General features: G+C 37.4%; 1 protein-coding gene across 1 annotated transcript in view; it reads left to right on the top strand.

Moving 5' to 3' along the window:
* Positions 1-1,897: 1,897 nt before the first annotated feature.
* Positions 1,898-21,588, top strand: part of Kpna1 (karyopherin subunit alpha 1) — a 62,053-nt gene continuing 42,362 nt past the window's right edge. The window contains exons 1-2 of the mRNA XM_077795350.1: positions 1,898-2,092; positions 18,746-18,879. Of these exons, the coding sequence (XP_077651476.1) occupies positions 18,751-18,879 (129 nt within the window). The 5' untranslated portion in view covers positions 1,898-2,092; positions 18,746-18,750. The remainder of the gene's footprint in view (positions 2,093-18,745; positions 18,880-21,588) is intronic.

Below are 21,588 nucleotides of genomic sequence, written 5' to 3'. Positions count from 1 at the left end.
TTGTAGGTAGTAGATGTATAGGGATATTCATAAGAGCACTATGATAAAAAATATTGTTCTACACTTTTTTTGAGGGGGGAGTACTGGAGACTAAATTCAGGGGCACTCCAACGCTGAGCCACATCCCCAGCCCTATTTTGTATTTTATTTAGAGACAGGATCTCACTGAGTTTCTTAGCACCTCATCATTACTGAGGCTGGCTTTGACTCAGGATCTTCCTGCCTCAGCCTCCTGAGCCGCTGGGATTACAGGCATGTGCTCAGCATATTGTTCCACATTTAAAAAACTTTTCAAAATATAAAAACAATCTAGCTAGATAGCTTATAAAACACCACATGTGGTATGACAACATTTTCTATTAAGGTAATATATAGAGGCAATGGCCTTCTTGTTTTGGCCCAACACTACCACCACTAAGAACAACTGGAGAAAATAGAAAAACATGAATGCATTTAAGAAGTACCCAGGAAGTAAGAATTTGGTGGTGCAAGAAAAGGGTGCCATGAAAAGTGAGCCTGTTTTCCATCACTTTTCCAAACCTGGGTTGACTGCTGATTCTAAGAACAGTGGCTAAAAAACTGAGTAGCGCCTTTGACTGCTCAGGACTGAGGAGGCTCTGCCAAAGAGGACAAGTCCTAGTAAATACCTGAGACTTAGATTGGGAACCTACCTTGGAGTAAAGGTGAACTGAGTAAAGTCCAGCTCTGAAAAATCAGTCTTAGCTCCTGATTGGAATAGGGTGATGTGTCCTGAGCACAGCTGTGGCAGGCATGCTTGCCTCTAGGCCTCTCTCATAGAACACTTTTTTTCCCCTTTCTCCTTTCTCAAACTCAACTCTGATTAAAAAAAAAAAAAAAAAAAAAAAAAAAAATCCATGGTGTGTTTATTAGAACCATGGGTGGGGGAATGGTCATGCGGGGTTGGGGAGGGAGAAGGGCCCAAGGGAGGGAGTGGGAGGAATGAGGGAGTAAGGGAGGGAGGGGGAGAGAGGGAGGGAGGGAGAGGGAGAGGGAGGGAGAGAGATAGAGAGAGATCGAGAGAGAGATCGAGAGAGAGAGATCGAGAGAGAGATCGAGAGAGAGATCGAGAGAGAGAGATATCGAGAGAGAGAGAGAGATATTGAGAGAGAGAGAGAGAGAGAGAGAGAGAGAGAGAGAGAGAGGGGGAGGGAGGGAGAGGGAGAGATCGAGATCCTACGCGTACAAATGCGTTAATCTACCCCATCTTTTTCACCTTGTTTCTTGGTGTTTTAAAGTGATTCAGTAAAACTACCCCATTTGTGAGACTTTCCCATCATCTCTGCTTGGCTGGCTTTAGTTTTGCTTTTTTTGAAGCCACGACTCCATTTGCTTCTCCCAAAAAAACAATTCCATCAAATTTAATAGTAATAATTATGGAACCAAAATTTTCGTTTGTAAGCACTGATTGAGAGTAACACAAGTATATATGTTAAAAATTAATTCTTAATGATTTCTAATACTACTTAAAAAGTATCAGGCAAAGAGGATGGAAAGAATTAAAAACCCAGAGGCTTCCTGCAACCGGGCTGCACGTGAACCCTTTGGACACGAGGCACTGACGTCACTTTTTAAATAAGCCCTCAGCCTTCAATCACGCCATCCTTCATTCATCTAATAAACATGAACTATATTAGGTAACTACCACGTGAGGGAGGTGAGGGGGATCGATCAGCCTTGGAAGAGCTTAGTAAAGACAGGTTTATAGACACCACTTTCCCACCCTTGTCCACGGACTGTAAACCTTTTCCCTGACCCCAACTCTTCACTAAACCGGCGCTAACCAGGAGCAACCGCTAGGGAAAAGACCGTTGGAAGACTACTTTTCCCGGCAGACTCTGCGGCGGGCGGCGGAGGGGTGCGCGCAGGCGCGCAGGCCAGCCCCCGCACGCAGGCGCACTGCGCACGCCGGCTGAGCTGGTCTCGCTCCTCGGTGCGCGGCGGCGGAAAGCGAGGCCTGAATACTGCAGAGGCGCGGGCCGGCTCTTCGAGGTTGTGCGCGGGAGAGGTACCGTGGGCGAGCGAGCGAGCGCCTCACTCTAGCAGTGGCACCGGGGTCGGTTGCCTCGAGCCGGTGAGTGGGGGTGCCCCCGCGGCCGCGGCCCCTCCCCCGCCCGCTGGCAGATCCGGGTAGTCTCCGGCGTGATCCTGGAGAGGCCCCCGGACGAGGGCCGGCGCCGGCAGTGGCTCGAGCTTGGGTTCCTGGGCCCGGACGCTCGCAGCGCGTCCGTGCGTCACGGCCCCGGCTGTCCTAACGGCCGAACGGTCGGCGGAGGGAAGGTGGGGGCGGGGAACGCTGGTGTGATCGCCATCAGGAACGCCGGTCGAGGCGGGGCGGGGCGGCGGGGTGGAAGCGGTGCCGGGGACTGCGGGGCGCCGAGGCAGCGGGGCGGAGAAGAGGCGAGCTCGGAGCCTACGCCGCGGCTTGACCCGGCGCGCGCGGGCGGGGGGCGGGAGTGGGCCGCGCTGAGCTAGTGCTGCTCTTAGGGAGGAAACAGCAGGGGTGGCTTGTAAAAATCCTAACCGCGCTGGAATGGACAGTCTGGGGAATTCACAAGTTAGAGCCCGGACCGGTGTTTGGACCGAGGTGTAGGGGGCGGGGTGGAGACCGTCGGCTGCAGTTTACAGATGTCATAACAACCTGGGCCCAGAGCGGCTGACGGGGGTGTGGTAATTATAGGAATGACAGAACTAAGTCTGCGCCGAGCGTGTGTAAGCAGTGATGCAAAGGAAACAGCCAAGTATTAGATTAAGCTCGAAGTGGGAGGAGAAAACTGAAGGCTCACTGGAGTCAGGCAGGTCATGAAAGGATGTTTTATGGTTGAATGGAAGTGCTTCTTGTTCCACTTTTAAATGAGAAGTTTCAAAATGATTGATTTTTTTTCAGGCTTCAACTCAGATTCGGTAAACACTCATGAAATACTTCTGAAACTATTTAAAAACAATCACTTTTCCATCCTCCTTAAACAATTTCTTCAAAATCTCTGTTGGCATTAGATGAGTAGGTAATTTTTGTCTCCTTTTGTTACTTTAAGGCTTATTCTTGACAGTTTTTCCTTAACGTGTTCATCCCTACTTTGGAAGTGATCCACAAGTTATTCTTCCCTCCGTTTTAAAGATTGAAGATATTAAAATTTATTTTTTTCAAGGAAAAGTTTATTTTTACTGAAATAATTATTCTTGGGACTGTTTTATGTACATATGATTTTAAGGGAGTGAGAGAAGGTAAGAGAATATTTACTGAGCGCCTTTTCAAATAATGTGTTAAATACATATATATTAAATACTTAATATTTATAATAACTTGGAAGTAATTGTTAATTTTTCCTATTTGACAGAAGAAGTAATTTCTGTAAAGTCATCCAGCTCTTGTTGGAACCGACCCTAGAACCCAGAGTGTACTGTTTTAATAATTATTTCTTCTTTCTTTTGTTATTTCTTGGTTTTACTTGCTTTATTTAATTCATTCATCCAGTGAATGCTTATGGAGTGATCATTTACCTGAAACTTGGGATACAGCCATGATCCAGACACACTGGCCATGTCCTCATGGAATTTATAATGTCACAGGGAAAACTAATAAATAACACGAATGTTGTCTGCATGATACCTTATCAGTCATTATAATTGAGCAGAAACTGTAAAAAAGCTCTTTACAAAGAACAAAGAAAGTTCAAATGGAAATAGACAACATAAGTTTTGAGGATCTTATAATCCTAGGGGAACAAAATACATATTCATAAAAATCCAGAAGTGGGACTGGGGCTATAGCTCAGTGATAGAGTACTTATCTAGCATGTGTGAAGCCCTGGATTTGATCCTCAGCACCACATAAAATAAATAGAATAAAGGTATTGTGAAAAAAAATTGTTTTAAAAAACAAAAATCCAGAAGGGGCTATAGTTCAGTGGTAGAGTACTTCCATAGTATATCTGAGGCCCTGAGGCTTGATGGACCCTCACCCCCCAGGGTGCATGGAACCTGAAGCCATGAGGACAACTAGAATAAACTAAGTGACAGAAATAAATGTATCACCTGAAAGCAGTATACTTTTATTTTTTCTAAGGTCTTATGTAAGCTTATTCACTTCCTAAGATATAGTGTTAGGCATCTTATCTAGAATCGATACATACCAAAGGGGGTCCTGAAAAAAAATTTTCTTTATTGCCATCCACAGCACTGTTTATAATTTTTTAAAAAAAAATTTGTCCTTCTAAAACAGAGACAAATTCTTAAGACCCTAGTGCTAGGCTTTTATTTTTATTATTTTTTATATAAATGACTGCCTTTCATTAGGCCATTTTTTGTTTTGTATGCTGGCCCGTTTCTCTTTACACTTGGGTTGTCAGGAATCTCATTGTGTGTTCAATTTTTGTAATTTTCCTTATTTTATACCAGATAATCTGGAATTGCTCTAATTTGTTTCTAATGACTTTGTTGCCATTGTTCTCTGTTGCTCTCAATTGTTTTGTCCTTTTTTCTTTTTCCATACATGTGAGAGTGGGATTATATCTTATTTTTTCGTTCCCTGGGTGTTTGTTGAATTAATGATACAATCTTACTGATTTATAATGTCTGTGCTTTTGGAAATGTGTATGAGTACTGTATATAAAATCAATTAAGATATTTTGATTGGTCATGCAAGTAAAGATGGGTGACCTAGTGATAAGGACAGTCCTCTAATACTCTTTGTTTTAAGATATCTTTGTACTTTGTAGGGATTATGAATTTATCTGTATTAATGGAAGAAAACATTGGGAATGGTAAACAGTTCAGTTAACTGTGTTGGGCTGCTTTTTTTTTTTTCCCTCCTTGTTTCAGTAAGTAGGAGGTACCCCCAGGCCAGCTGGGGGCCAGATAGGCCTACCTTAGAAATTTTTGAGGTTGTGCATTGAAAGAGCAAAGATGAAGACTGATGGGATGTACAGTTTGTTTTTAAATATGTTAATGACCCTACAAAGGAGACTTCAGTGAAAAAATGGTTCTGTCCTAGTGTAGACTAATTGGGACAATTTTTTGAGAGCAGGCAATAATCCAGAATGTGGATAATGGGGATAATCTCTTTCATATAACAAGAATAATACTGCCCTTCATATACAAAGATAAGTCTGCTTACTCATCATGATTGATTTTCCAGCATGAAGAGGGATATGTGCTGAGTTGTCCATGTGTCTCTATCCTCTGTGACCAGCAAGGCAGCTTGGGGTCAGAATGGGGGTTTGTAGCTGGGAACAGAAAGACTAACAGAAAGTACCTAAGTCTGTTAATAGGTCAAGCCCTACAGATGCTTTCACTTAATTACCTTGCAAAACCACTCTACAGGTGGTTACATAGACAGGATGATTAGGTAACTTGCCCTACTTCAGAATAAGTGGTAGAGTTGGGATTCAAACATAGGGCTGTTTGTATTATGTTCACATCAATAATTAAACTTGATTTTATTAGCAGTTCAGTTTTTCCATCAGAAAAAACTAGAAGTAATTTAACATCATGAAATGACACTGTAAAGGTCTGATTTACTAACTGAAAGATTGTTCAAGTTCCTTGTTTTATCACCATTTTAAAAAGTGGAATTTAAAATTAGAGTACTGTATGCCAGGCACAGAGACACATGGCTATAATTCCAGTGGCTTGGGAGGCCGAGACAGGAGGATTTTGAGTTCAGAGCCAGCCTTAGCAAAAAGTGAGGCACTAAGCAACTGAGTCAGATCCTATCTCTAAATAAAATACAAAATAGGTCTGGGGATGTGGTTCATTGGTCAAGTGCTCCTGAATTCAATCCCCAGTACCAAAAAAAAAAAAAAAAAAAAAAATTAGAGTACTGTATGAAAAATGCTGCTGTCCCTTGTTGCAGCTTCTACACTTTAGATGCTATCCTTAGCGGTTTCCTCCTATGTTATTTATAACTTACTCTCTCCTGTGCTTTCCTCCCCTTCCTCCCTCTACCTTCCTGCTAATCAGTGAACCCAGGGCCTTGGGCATGATAGGCACATTTACTTGCTCTTTCCATCACTGAGCTTTACCCTAACCCCTGTTGATATTTCTTGATACAACAATTTTAAACATTATCTGTTGATTTTTCTTCTAAGCAAAGTGTATTCCTTGGTGTTTCATAAATACCCACCTCACCCAAACACACGCCCACTGCCTCTCCCCTCTTCTCAATATAGTTATCACAAATGTTTATTAAGTCAATAATCAATGTTTACGGTATTATAACTTTTTAACTAGGTAAATATTCACAACAATCCTTCTTGGGTACTATGATATCATTTCCTCTCATCTTTTCCTTGGGAGTTAATACTTATATTTTTGTTTCATTTCCTGAGACAGGTATCCTGGAACCCTTTGGCCTCTTTAATGCAGTCTGGACTGGTTACCTTTTGAGCTTGTTTCACAGTTGTTATCCTGGGATGTTTCTTTATATCATTCTTAAAATTCTCTTTTCCTTTCTCCTGTATAAGATCTCCTGTTTCTCATGCTTCCTCACCTTGGTTTATTCATTTCCTTAGAGTAAATAAATGTAGTAGTTTTCTGAGGCATGATATGTGGGAATAAGAACTCTTGAGTTGTTAGTTTGAACAAAAAAATCTTTATTCTGCTTTCACATTTGATCAGTAATTTGGCTGGGTATAAAATTCTATGTTGAAAATAATTTCTACTCAAAGTACTCATTTGTATTCAAAGTTTAGAAGTCGTTGCTTTTCTTTCATTGTTGCTGTTGAAGTCCAAAGACAGTCCGATTCTTCTTCATTTGTATGTGACCTTTGTTGTCTCACAATCTCTATAAGCTTTTTGGATATTATTTTTTAATCCTTGAAATTCCACAATAATGTGCTTGAGTGTGAGTCTTTTTTTATTTAAGGGCAGTCAGTGGACCCTTCCAAGCTGAGAATTCATGTTCTTTTACTTTGGGAAATTGTTTCTTTTTTTACTTGACATTGTTTAGGATCTTTCTGTTGAGGGGGGTTGTGTATGTGTATGTAGTGTGTCTAATATGGAATTTCATCTGCCACATTTTACTTTTCATTCCCTAATAAATTGATGCCTGAGTTGCTTTTCTGCAGTGACATACCTTCTTATACATCTTTATGGACCTGTGGGAAAGTTTTTTGGGTTTACAGTCTCAGGAGTGTGATTCCTGCAGCATAGAATGAGACAAATTAGGGGCTGGGGATGTGGCTCAAGCGGTAGCACTCTCGCCTGGCATGCGTGCCGCCCGGGTTCGATCCTCAGCACCACATAGAAACAAAGATGTTATGTCTGCCGAAAACTAAAAAAAATAAATATTAAAATTAAAAAAAAAAGAATGAGACAATTAGTTTATGTACCTACCAGTAGTACAGGAGGGTTCTTGTTTGCCTACATCTTTGCCTCTGCTTGTCTTATCTTTTTAATCTTTTTTTAGTCTGATGGGTATAAAGTATTTCAATTTATATTCTCTTAATTACTTATAATTTTGAGCATCTTTTTGTTGATTGTTTATTTTGGGTTTCTTCTGTTTTTGGTATGTTGAAGTTCCTTGTGGAACTTTGTTGATTTTAAACTTGGAAAATATTTTCTCTAAGTTTGTCATCTTTCTGTTCATTTTGTCTTTGATTGAATATTCAAAGTTTTTATTGTTTCTTTGATACTCTCTTCATTTTCAACTTTTTGTTCTGTCTTTTTGGAATGTGTATTATTTGGATATTGGACTTCTTAGGTGATTTAGATTTTCTTTCCTTTCCTCTCCATTCCTTAGTCCTTTTTATTTTTGTTTTATTTCTTATTGGTATATTATCATCCCTTAGGTCTTTCTTTTGTTTCCCAAGAGATGTCCTTCGTGTTTTTAGTCCTCTGATGAATTTTTAATTTCTATCCACATTTTTAAGTTTTTTAGAGCTCATTCTTATATTATCTATATTGTTTCATAGATGCTATAATCTTTTTTGTGAATGTTAATGATCAACTTTATTTTTTGTTTTGTTTTGTTCTATTCATTGCTCTATTTCTTCTGACTTCCTGTGATTCCATTGCTGTCTTTTTTCTGTGTAGAGGCTTTCCCTAGATGTCAGTAATCTTATGGCTGTGCCAAAAACTGAATTGTATCCTCTGTAGGTGTGTCTTGTTGAGGGTGAACAGGGTTAACTGGTTGCCATTTGCAGGACACACTGATATGTCTTTTCTCTTGGACTGCTCAGTTTTCCTGAGAAAGAGCCTTTAGTCTCTTGCCTGGAAGATACACACTTGGCGGCCATATTTTGAAAACCCTTTTAGAAATTCTAAGTTGTTTTTTTTTTAAATTTTTTTTTTTTTTTTAAGCAACAGGGATTGAACCCAGGGGCGCTTTACAATTGAGCCACATCCCCAGCTCCTATTTTTATGTTTTATGAGTTGCTTAGGGCCTCACTAAGTTGCTGAGGCTGGCTTTGAACTCGAGATCCTCCTGCCTTAGCCTCCTGAGATGCTGGAATTATAGGCATCTGTCATGTTTCGGGGCCAAGGAACTGGAGTTCTTAATTGTGTTCATATACTCCTGTTTTCTTTCTTTCTTTTTTTTTCTTTTTAAAGAGAGAGAGAGAGAAAGAGAATTTTAATATTTATTTTTTTTTTTTAGTTTTTGGTGGACACAACATCTTTGTATGTGGTGCTGAGGATGGAACCTGGGCCGCATGCATGCCAGGCGGGCGCGCTACCGCTTGAGCCACATCCTCAGCCCCTGTACTCCTGTTTTCATTGTGGTACCTCACTGAGTTTGTTATGTATTTATTAATTTTGGGGACCTGGGGATTGAACCCAGGGCTTTATGCATGCTAGGCCAGCACTGTACCACTGAGTATCCCTGACCTGCTTGGAACACCATTTTAAATTCTCCTTTTCATTTTCTTTGCAGTAATTGTTTCAACATCTAGAGGGGTTAGGGAAGAGTGATTATCTGGCTATGAAGAATATGGGAAAAAATCTGAGTGTGTGATGGTTGTTTAGACTTTCAGCTGACTTCAGTTTTTAGCCCCAGTCCTCACTTTACCCTCTGAAATATCTGGGGGATCTTCTGTTTGTGAAGCAACCTGCCTGGTGGGCGGTGTAAATCATTTGTTTCTTAATGACTCTGCCTTTGCAGGTGTTTTATTTTCAGAGTTCTCCACTTTGCTAGTAAAATGTAATTTGACCAGTAGTTTTATAGCTTCTAAAATGGCTTATATATAAATCCACCATTTACTTTTTACTTTCTCCTGACTTTAGTTTTTGATATTAAGTGCTAATCTTATATTTCTACAAAATGATATATAATTTGTATAATGGAATTAAGATAGCTTTTCATCCACAAATACTATTGCAGATATTAAATGTTCAGAATATTTAGGGTGTGTTTGAGATTTACTGACTGTATAGGCTGACTCAGCATACTGTGAATATATAATATCTTGATTATAAAAATAGAAAAAATCTATAGTGTATTTGGGATGTAGATTGGTGGAGGATGGAAATACCATTAAATTGAGATGAAGTGATCTTATAGGACAAAGAAGTTCAAACTTGATCTAAGAAGTGGCTAAGATGTAGGTTCTTATACATTGAAATAATACAGTGATAAAAGTATTGAGGTTAACCTGAGAACTTTGGGGAAGATAATTGAAAAACAGAATCTGAGGTTGGGTAGAGTCATTTAAAGGTGGTACATTTATCTAAGTATAGGATGACCTAGAACAGATTGATGGCAGTGGAAATTGATAGGAACAGATAAATATCATTTTGGATGAGATAAGCAAAGTTTAATAACTGGTCATGAGGGAGAAAGTACAAAATCTTCTTTTGAAAAAAACAATATATTTCAGTTTTAACATTAGGAACTTTTTTTTTTAATCTTGTTTTATTTATTGCTATTTTTGGCTTTACTTCTGTAGAAAATAAGAGGAAAATTGGACATCATGGTTTTTATTTTAAAGTCTTCTGGGTCCTCAAAGTATTTTGAAAGTTATTGACAATAACCTAAAATGTTAATGACTTAAGTGATAATATCCTAGAAATGTGTGCTTAGGATAAGTCAGATTAATTTTCACATGCTATTTGTTTTTTCTCTTGTCATAGGCTTATATAGATTTTATTTCCTTCCTTTTTCATCAAAGCTCTCGTCAGTCCAACTTTAGCCTGCACTTTCAGATATATTTTGCATTGTTATACAACAGAACAGGTTCTTTTATATTGAATTTCAAATGCTGATGTAAATGAGAATTGATGATTTTTAAAAAGAAAACCCCCATACTTTAGGGATCTAGTTGTCTGTCTCAGATCTATTAATCAGACTCTTAGAAAGGATAGTTGAGGTCTGTGTTTTTCAGAAGGTTCTCCAGTGTGACAAATATAATCTACCCCATCCACACCCCTGTCCCAAGAGAATAAACTCACCAGTCTCCTTTATGGATACTGCTGAAGAAATCTTTATGGTTTTAAATGTACATATTTTGAAGTCTATAGATATAGACACCCGCTCCCCTCCCCCCCCCTCCATTGGTATCCTTTATTCATCTGCAATTGTTGTTAGCCCATACAGGCCTTCTTTTGACCTGAGCCATGGTCAGGGAAACACTGAAAGATAAAAATCATGACAGATTTATTTTGAAGAAGGCTTTGAGGTTCATAGCAAATTTGAATGGTAATTTCATAGTCGATATCTAACCCTTCCCTCACAAATATACAGCTTCCCTTACCATTAGAATCCTGCACCAAAGTGGTTCATTTGTTACAGTTGCTAAAACTGAATGTGTCTCCCTTGAAGTGTATGTATTGAGACAATGTAATCCCCAATATGATATGTTTAAAGGTTTGGACTTTAGGAGGTGATTAGGTTCTGAAAGTGGAGCCCTCGTGAATGGGATTAGTGCCTTTATAAGAGAGACCCCGGAGAAGCTCCCTTTTGCCTTCTGCTATGTGAAGACACAGCAAGAGCACAAGAGCATGGCTGTATGTGAATTAGGACATAGGCCCTCATCAAGACACTTCAGTCTACTGAAGTGCTTTGATCTTGGACTGCCCATCCTCAGAACCGTGAGAAATAAATTTCTGTTGTTTATGAGCTATCCAGTCTCTGGTATTTTGTTAGAGCAGCCCAAGCAGACTAACAAAGGTGATGAACCAACATTGATACATCCTCACCACCCAAAGCCTGTATGTAGTTTATGTTGGGGTTTATTCTTGGTGTTGTATATTCTGTGGCTTCTGCATATGTACTGTGGGTTTCAGCAAATGTAACATCAACCATTATTGAATCTCATAATTTTCCTGTCCCCCAAATCCTCTGTGTTCCACCTATTCATTCCTTCTTCCCCCTAATCCCCTAGCAGCCATTGATCTTTTTTTTTGTTTCCATAGTTTGCTTCTTCTAGAAGTCATAAACTTAGAATCATACCCATATGTTTTTCTAGAAGCCTTCAACATGATAAATATAATACCCCTTTTTTCTCCAAATCGAAGAAGCTATAATCAATTAGTTATGGATACTGGTGTAGAAATGTTTAAGGAAGCATTACCAGATGTAATTGCAAAAGGGTGCTATACAATGACTAATTAAATAAGAAATCAAGAATCCATTACTATAAGTCAACTATATTTAATAATTCAAGAAGAAAAACAACTGCCCAAAAGACATTTGTTGTAACTCAACACATATTTCAGATTCCATTTTGTTTTATATTATTTTTTGGGGTATTGAGTATTCAATCTATGGCCTTATGCATGCTTGCCAAGTGTTCTACCAAAGAGCTACATCCCCAACTGCATAGGTGTGAGTGGATGGTACTTAGATGTGATTTCTTTTTTTTAAAAAATATCTGGGGGGCTGGGGATGTGGCTCAAGCGGTATCGCGCTCGCCTGGCATGCGTGCGGCCCGGGTTCGATCCTCAGCACCACATACCAACAAAGATGTTGTGTCCGCCGAGAACTAAAAAATAAATATTAAAAATTCTCTCCTCACTCTCTCTTTAAAAAAAAAAAAATATCTGGGGGGCGGGGGCTGGGGTTGTGGCTCAGTGGTGGAGCACCTGCCTAGCAAGTGTGAGGCCCTGGGTTTGATCCTCAGCACCACATAAAAATAAATAAAATAAAGGTATTGTGTCCATCTACAGCTAAAAATATATTTAAAAAATTAAAACCTCAAATAGTAACTGCAACACAGCTGTAGTTCTGAAACCCCAAATGTCCATTAGCCAGTGACGAGATAAATTATAGAACAATCATACAACAGAATAGTATTCATCAAGAAAAGGTATTAATTGGGCTGGGGATGTGGCTCAAGCGGTAGCGCGATTGCCTGGCATGCGTGAGCCCGGGTTCAATCCTCAGCATCACATACAAACAAAGATGTTGTGTCTGCCAATAACTGAAAAATGAATATTAAAATTCTCTCTCACTCTCTCTTTAAAAAAAAAAAAAGAAAAGGTATTAATTACTGATAACATGCAACAGCATGAGGATCTCAGATGTATTATAGTAAGTGAAGGAAGCCACACTTAAAAGGCTGTATATTATATAGTTCCATTTATTTATATTCTGGAAAAATGCAAAACTATAGGAACAAAATTAGTGATTGGGTTTGGGAGAAGTAGGTTTCCTGGAAGGGGATCCGATGTTTGAAGTGACAAAAAGGTAAATTGTAGTAGTATGTATGACTGTGTCAGAATTCAGAAAGCCTTTTACATAATTGGTAAGTTTTATCGTATGTAAATTTTATGTCATAAATCTGGCCTTTAGAAAAAATTCAGCATCATGCTTGGTGGCAAAGCACTAAACAAATCAGAATCAGAAATAAGACACACCAACAAATACCTTTCTTGCTTAACATTGTTTTGGAAGTATGAGTTAATAAAGGGCAGTGAAATAGAAAAATTTGAGAATAGAGAAGGCAAAATTTATAAATGCTTGAAATATTAAATATTAAGAGTGTCAGCTGTGAAAATGTCAAAACATTTCAGTAGCAGATTTAATTCAGTGGTTTGCATAATATGGTAACGAATCGTTTTCTTGTATATAAACAATAATAGAATATAAGGGAAGGAAAGTTCACATTCATTATTGCATTAAAAGAGATAAAATGGAAATACATATTTAATTCTGGATCAAGAAGACAGAATATTTTCTTAATCTCTATTGACTGTCCTTTGAAAATCAAAGGACTTTTTCTTTTTTCTTAACAAGTCAAAAGATTATTTAGACCAATGGTTCTCAGATTCTTTGGTTTCAGAATTTCTTTTTATTCTTAATGAAAATTCCAAAGAACTTTTGCTTGAATTTTGTTGTTGTTGTTGTTGTTGTTATCTCTTAACATTTATTTTGTTCGAAATTAAAACAAAATTACGCAACACGGGCATACACAAGCACATTCCATTGAATGTCAGATGATGATGTCATCATACATCATGAAGTCTTTGAAAAACTTGTAAGAGTGAAAGTGAAAAGGACATTTGACAACTTAGTAATATTCATATGAAAATATTTTCATCATGAGAAGTGTATTTTTTTGTGTACATTGTTGAATATGTAAAAGTTGAGTTGTAAATTCTTTGTTAGTGTGTGATGGGGAGAACAGGTACCTACCCTGGTACAGCATGCAGCATTTTAAAGAATAGCTTGACAGTTTCAAAACCGTAAATGCACATACATTTGGTTTCAGTGTTAGAATTTATTCATGGCTATAATTGCACAAATATGCATAAATACACAAAAAATATGTATTATAGCATTGTTTGTCATAGAAGAAAATTGGAGATAAAATTGTCAGTCATGTCTACGGTCTGTAAAAATTAGTTATGATATTAGTAACCATAGTTTAAAAATTAGTTACTATATTAGTTGAAAGCTCTGTAGGGTTGATAGACAAAGTTGGGTTTGATCCCTAGCACCCCGTCCCCAAAGTTCCTACAATTTTCAGCATAACAAATAAGGAGCTCTGTTCTGACCCTCCCCCAGTAAGTAAAACTGAGGAAAATTATAGTATAAAGCCTCTGGAAATGGTGCTGGGACATTCAGAAGTGAAAAATGAGGGGGGAAAGCAAAAAAAAAAAAAAAAAAGGGCAGAAATGAAGGGATAGATGATTCAATAATAAGACTGAGGAGATGTTTGCCGCAACCCTCCTGCACACAGAAGCACGAGCCACCGCAACCGGCTGGGCACAAAAACACGAACCATTCAAGCGGGGAAGAAAGCTTTATTAAAAAAAGCCGCCAGCGTCCCGTGTGCGTCCTGCTAGCAAGCAGGTCGACCCACGTGTGTCACCGGAACTGGGCGCCCGGACCTGCCCCGGAAGTTCCCTCCTACTATCCTTCCCCAACCAATGGGAACTCTCCCATTACATGAGTGACATGAGTAACCTGAGTCCCGTAAGAGGTGAACAGCAGGAGTCCAATTACCATATGAATGTAAAGCTTAACATAATCATCTCAATGGCTAGCTGGCAGTCACCTAAACCAAAGGTACCATGTATCAATACTTTTGCTGTGGCTCCTAGCAGATGTTAATACCCTACTTTCTGTAATCAGAATAACTAGGTAGAATCATAACTAAATTCATTAAGTAAACAACACCATAAATGAAAGATAGTAGTTTATTATCTGTGCATGGTACATTCTAATACTGTCAGTGGAAGTTTTAAACCCTGAATACAAGCGGCAACAGTTGTATGACAGCTGAGATAGCCTCTAAGTGAATAATGGTTAGATAGCATACGTAGCATTGGTAAACTGGATTAACATAGGGGTTATTTACCTTCCTGGTAAGACAGTAGAATGGTGTGAGATTACATCAGTAATTAGAATGATGTGCAGTTTAAAACTTATGAATTATTTATTTCTAGAATTTTTCTATTTAATAATTTTGGACCATGATTGGTCACAGGTAACTGAATACTCAGAAAGCAAAACTGCTGCAGATGAGGGATGGACTATACAAATCAGATATGAAGAAGGACACATTATATGTGACCTTATAAAAATTAGAAGAATTATGAAGAAATTGAACCGTTTTATCCCAATAAATTAAATGACTTTGACATTTTTTTTTTTCAAAAGAAATACTATCAAAACTGTCTCAGTAAGGAATAGACTACCTTATGAAGGCATCACAAAACTACCTACAAAGAAAAGCCTAGGCCTATCTGATTTCACTGCTGGATTCTACTAAACATTTAAAGAAGAATTATTACTAAATCTTCAAAAACTCTTCCAAAAAGCAGAACATGAAGGAACACCTCCCAACATTTTTTTAATATATATATATATTTTTAAGGTGTAGATGGACACAACATAATGCCTTTATTTTTATGTGGTGCTGAGGATCAAACCCGGGTCCCATCTGTGCTAGGCGAGCGCTCTACTGCTGAGCCACAATTCCAGCCCCCTCCCAACTCATTTTATGAAGCTTGTATTACTTTGATACTATAGCCAGAGAAAGGCATTTCAAGAAAACTACAGACCAATATTACAAATATGAACATAAAAGTCCTTGTCAGAATACTAGCAAACTGAATTCAACAGCATATAAAAAAGGTTTATACATCATGACTAAGTGGAATTTATCCTAGAAATATGATTGATTTTAAATCAAAAAATCAATTAATGTAATAGTAAAACAAAAAAAAAATGCTGTCATCTCAGTAGACACTGGAAAAAGCATTTGATAAAATCCATCACCTTTTTCTGATAAAAACAGTCAACTAGAAATAAAAGGGAACTTCTCAACAAGACTAAAGTCCATCATTCCTATTGATGAAATACTGGTTGCTTTGCTTGTAATAATCTGGTATAAGACAAAGATATCTGTTCTCTCCACATCTATTTGATTTTGTACTGAGGTTTCTAGCCAGAGAAATTTAAGAAAAAGGAAGAAACAGTATCAAGGTCAGAAAGGAAGTAAAGTTCTCTTACACATGACACGATCTTGTATATCCACTAAAAAGTTAGCACTCATATAGCAAAATTGTAGTCTATAAGACTAATATGTAAAAATCAGTTGTGATCTATAGGCTTGCAATGTATAGTCTGAAAATGAAATAAAATTCCATTTATGATGGCATAAAAATAAAATATTTAGGAATGAATTTAACAAGTCTAAACTTGTAGAAAGAAATTAAAGATGATCAAAATAGAAAAGTATCCTATCTTAATGAGTTGGAATTTAACATGCCTAAAGTGCCAATATTCCCCAAATTGACAGATTCAGTGCAGTTCTATTAGAATCCCAGTTGGCTTCTTTATAGAAATGGAGAAACTGATTTCTCAAATTCATGTGGAATTTAGGAATTCATAATACTGAAACAATCTTGAAAAAGAATTTCAGTAGGAAGAATCACTCTTTCTCATTTCAAAATTTAGTATCCGACAGTAGTAATCAAGACTGGAATTGACAGGATAACACCGTGTGTGTGTGTGTGTGTGTGTGTGTGTGTGTGTGTGTGTGTTTGTGGTGCTGGGGATTGAACCCAGGGCTTTGTGCATGTGAGGCAAGCACTCTACCAACTGAGCTACATCCCCAGCCCAGGATAACACATATTAACATATAGGTCAATGGCATAGATTTGAGTGTTAAGAAATTAAACCATGAAAAAAAAAAAAATATATATATATAATTATGGTCAACTGGTTATCAACAAGAGTGTCATTATAGTCTCTTTGAGCAGTTTTAACAAAATACCAGAGACCAGGTGACTCATAAGCAACAGAAATTTATTTCTTATACTCTGGAGGCCAAGAAATCCCAAGATCAAGATGCTGGGAGATTCTGTATTCAGTGAGAGCGTGCTTCCTGATTCATAGATGGATGATATTTTCACATGGCACAAGAGTCAAGCAAGCACCCTGGGATCTCTTTTACAAGGGCAATAATCCCTTTCAAGAGGGTTCTTTTTTTTTTTTTTTTTTTTTTTTTAAGAGAGAGTGAGAGAGGAGAGAGAGAGAGAGAGAGAGAGAGAGAGAGAATTTTTAATATTTATTTATTTTTTAGTTCTCGGCGGACACAACATCTTTGTTGGTATGTGGTGCTGAGGATCGAACCCGGGCCGCACGCATGCCAGGCGAGCGCGCTACCGCTTGAGCCACATCCCCAGCCCTCAAGAGGGTTCTATCATCATGACCAAATCATACTGGCCCCACCTTCCAACACCATTACAACAGGAGTTAGGATTTCACATACAATTGAATTTTGGAGGTATACAGATGTTCAGTCTATAGCAGTTGCCAAGACCATTCAAGGAAGAAAGAACAGCTTCACCAAATACTGTTGGGAAAACTGCATAGCCACTTAAAAAAGAAGTTTGACTCTTATCTCTCACCATGTAGAAATTTAACTCGAAATGGATTACAGACTTATATGTAAAAAATAACATATAAAACTCTTAGAAGGCAACATAAGTAAGGTCCAGGATTTTTTTTTTTTAAAGAGAGAGAGAAAATTTTAATATTTGTTTTTTAGTTTTTCGGCGGACACAACATCTTTGTTTGTATGTGGTGCTGAGGATCGAACCTGGGCCGCACGCATGCCAGGTGAGCGAGGTACCACTTGAGCCACATCCCCAGCCCCTTGATTCTTAATATTATGACACTAAAAGCATGGACAAGAAAAGAGAAAGATTAACTTGGACTTCAAAATTAAAAGCTTCTGTGCTTGGAATGATACCATTAGGAAAGTGGAAAGATAACCTATATAATAGAAGAACATTTACAAATTATAGTTGATAAGACAGTTATCTGAAATGGATAAAGAATTCTTACAACTCAAAAGTAAAAATAAACCAATTAAAAAAGGGACAAAAGAATTTGAATAAATTGTATTTGGAGATATTACAGTTAGCAAATAATTAGTTTGAAAAGATGCTGTATTTCATTAAGTCTTCAGGGTATTGCATACCAACACCACAATGAAATATTGCTTCATGTGCACTAGAATGGTTAGGTTAAAAATCTCAATAGCAAAGTGTTAACGAGGATGTAGGGAAATTGTAACCCTCATGCTGCTGATGGGAATTTAAAATGGTAAAGCCACTTTGGAGAGACAGTTGGATAGTTCCTCAGTTGATAAACATATTACATACCTCAGCATTTCCATTCTTATGTATATAGCATGAGAAATAAAAGTTTGCATATGGGAAAACTCATCTACAAGCATTTATAGAAACATTGTTCATAATAGCCAAAAGGCAGAAATAACTCAGATGTCCCTCAGTTGATCAATGATTAAATATAATTGGATATATACGTAGAATGCAGTATTTTTGAGCCATAGAAAGGCCTGAAGTACTGATATATGCTACAGTGTAAATGAGAATAGTTTTGCCAGATATTGTTGGGAAACTGCATAGTCACTTAAAAAAGAAGTTTGACTCTTACCTCTCATCAGTTAATTGAAGGAAGCCAGTCATAAAATATTGCATATTATATGATTGTGATCACATGATATGTCCAAAATAGGAATGTTAGTTAAATGATACAGTGTTCTTTTTAAGGTGATGAAAGTACTCTGAAATTCACTCCAGTGATTGTTGTACACAGCTGTGAATACAGTAAAAAAACAAAAAAAAAACAAAACAAAACAAAAAAATGATGCATTATGTATTTTAATAAAACTTTTAAAAATAATCAAATAATTTCTGGTGTCTCTTTGGGATGAGTTTAGGCATGTATATGTTTAAGACTGAGCTTGTGGAATAGCAAAGCTTATGTTAGTTAACAGTAAGCTCAGCTGCTCTCTCTCCACACTTGTAGAAATCATGACCACCCCAGGAAAAGAGAACTTTCGCCTGAAAAGTTATAAGAACAAGTCTCTGAATCCTGATGAGATGCGCAGGAGGAGGGAGGAAGAAGGACTACAGTTACGCAAGCAGAAAAGAGAAGAGCAGGTAAGTTCTTGTTTATTTCTTATAAAGAACTTAATGTTCCATATTAAGAAGGAAATCTCACTTCCATTTTTATTTTAACGTTTATCCCTTCCCCTTCTATAAAATCAACATATTTTGAGGATAGGGAAGAGAAGGTACTGAAAAATGGATAAAAAAATGGGTCAATCTCTCAGTTTCCTATTTTCTCAGTATAACTACTATTTAATATTTTGGCCTATATTTTTTCATAAATTAATGTTTCCTTCTTAAGATTTTGTACATGGATTGATTCTCAAATGACCAAAAAACATTGCTTCTTGTTATAAACTTTAATTTGAAAATTTATAAACATAATACAAAAATAAAGAGATAATGAAGCTTATAAACCCATACCTGCTGCTGCTTTTTTTGTTTGTTTGTTTTTGGTGATGGTGTGGTTGAACTCAGGGCCTTGTGCATGCCAGGCAAGCACTCTACCAGTAGAGCTATATCCCCCCCAAAATGTGGCATTTATACACAATGGAATATTACTCAGCACTAAAAAATAACAAGATCATGGCATTTGCATGGAAATGGATGGCATTAGAGCAGATTATGCTAAGTGAAGTTAGCCAATCCCTTAAAAAAACAAATGCCGAATGTCTTCTCTGATATAAGGGGGGTGACTCAAAATGGGATAGGGAGGAAGAACATGAGAAAAAGATTATCACTAAATAGGGAAGAGAGGTGGGAGGGAAAAGGAGGGAGAAGGGGAATTGCATGGAAGATGGAAGGAGACCCTCATCGTTATACAGAATACATGTATGATGTTGTGAGGAAAAAAAAATCTGTGTCCCATTAGATTGGGTAGAGAGAAGTGATGGGAGGGGAGGGGAAGGGGGTTTAGGAAGGGCAGCAGAATAAAATAGAGATTATTATTGCTGTATATGTATATGTATATCGGTGACTGTATGACCAATGTGATTCTGCAACCTGTACAGTCAGAAAAATGAGAAATTATACCCCATTTGATTCAAATGTATGAAGTGTCAAGATCATTGTACTGTCATGTGTAGCTAATTAAAAAAAAATAGAGCTATATCCCTAGCCACACCATACCTGCTTCCTATTTGTTTACCTTTATATTCCTTTAGTTTTAAAGTAAAATTTCAGGGAATGTATGTTTTTATTCCTGAATGATTTCTGTATTATTCATAAGAACATTTATGACATTGGGTTTTTAAATTTTTTTCCTTTTTTTAAATCATTTTTAACCTGAGAACATCTTACAAGAGCATTGGGACTTAGCCTCACTGTATCTCCCTTTAAAAGTGCTTAGGACTAGGCTGGGGTTGTGGCTCAAGTGATGGAGTGCTCGCCTAGCATGTGTAAGCACTGGGTTCGATCCTCAGCACCACATAAAAATAAAAAATAAAGGTATTGTGTTCACCTACAAAACTCAACACACACACACACACACACACACACACACACACACACAAATGCTTAGGACAGATGGTTCATCACTTTCTTTTTCTTTTAATATTTATTTTTTATTGGACACAATATCTTTATTTTTATGTGGTGCTGAGGATCAAATCTAAGGCCTCACGTGTGCTAGGTGAGCACTCAACAGCTGAGCCATAACCCCAGCCTGGTCTATCACTTTCAGCAGACATTTAAAGGCCTAAAGCTTAGGTGACTTTTTCTTTTCTTTTGCTAAGAATAGACTTTTGAGTCTTGAAGGACCTTTTGACCCCCACATTATAAAAACATCATAAAGGTGAAGGCATATAAATGAGTGAGAACCCCTCATACCTGAAAAATAAGATAATCTGTCATAAATATTTTGCAGTTACACCGCATGTGGTGCTGAGGATGGAATCCAGGGCCTCGCACATGCAAGGCAGGCGTTCTGCTGCTGAGCTGCCATCTCAGCTCCAATACATACTCTGGAGAAGCATAGCTCTAGATAATTTAGGTGAAATCGAAGAGTACATTACAGTCTCAGTTTTTTATTTGTTAGGGTTGTAGATGTTTGAATCAAGCACTTTATTGTTAGCATTATCATCATTATTGATAAGGGTATTTTGTAATATTATGAAAGACTTTATATTGAGTATAGTGAATAAAGTTATAAATTCTATCTTATCGTTGACAGTAACTATTTATTCATAAAAGGGTTTCTTTTGGATTCTTATTGCCTCTCTGCATCTGTCTGATTGATGGTGGATTTATTATCCTTTTATTTGGATTAATTTAATAGATTCTGTTTTTGTGGTAAAGTTCCTTTTCTTTGAAATAAAAAAAACGTATTGTTATATACTTATATTCACCTATATAAATGTGAATGTATGCATATATGCAGGTGAACACAGGTACTGATCTGAATATAATCTCACACATAGGGATTGTCTTTAGTATAAAGCCATTTGAAGTTGTGGTAGTTGTACTCTATCACTAACACAGTGTTTTGTTTCTTCTTGGCAATTGCTAATTCATACAATTAAACGCTTATAAAATTTACATTAAAAATAAAATTTTCATATTAATTGCCTGAAGGTAGATGCTCAAAGTACTTAGTATATCAGGTGGCAAGTATGACCTTCATACATCTGACTAAAACAATTTTTTATTGGAAGTTTACCATATTTATTGTATGAGATCAGAAATTGCAATAGGGCTTTTATTAGTTTCTGGAGACTGCTCTATAAAATTTTAATTTTGTCATTTCACATATAGTAACTTGTA

The sequence above is a fragment of the Urocitellus parryii genome, chromosome 2 (assembly GCF_045843805.1).
Source record: "Urocitellus parryii isolate mUroPar1 chromosome 2, mUroPar1.hap1, whole genome shotgun sequence".
Taxonomy (NCBI): Eukaryota; Metazoa; Chordata; class Mammalia; order Rodentia; family Sciuridae; genus Urocitellus; species Urocitellus parryii.
This window is presented reverse-complemented; position numbering and strand designations above follow the sequence as displayed.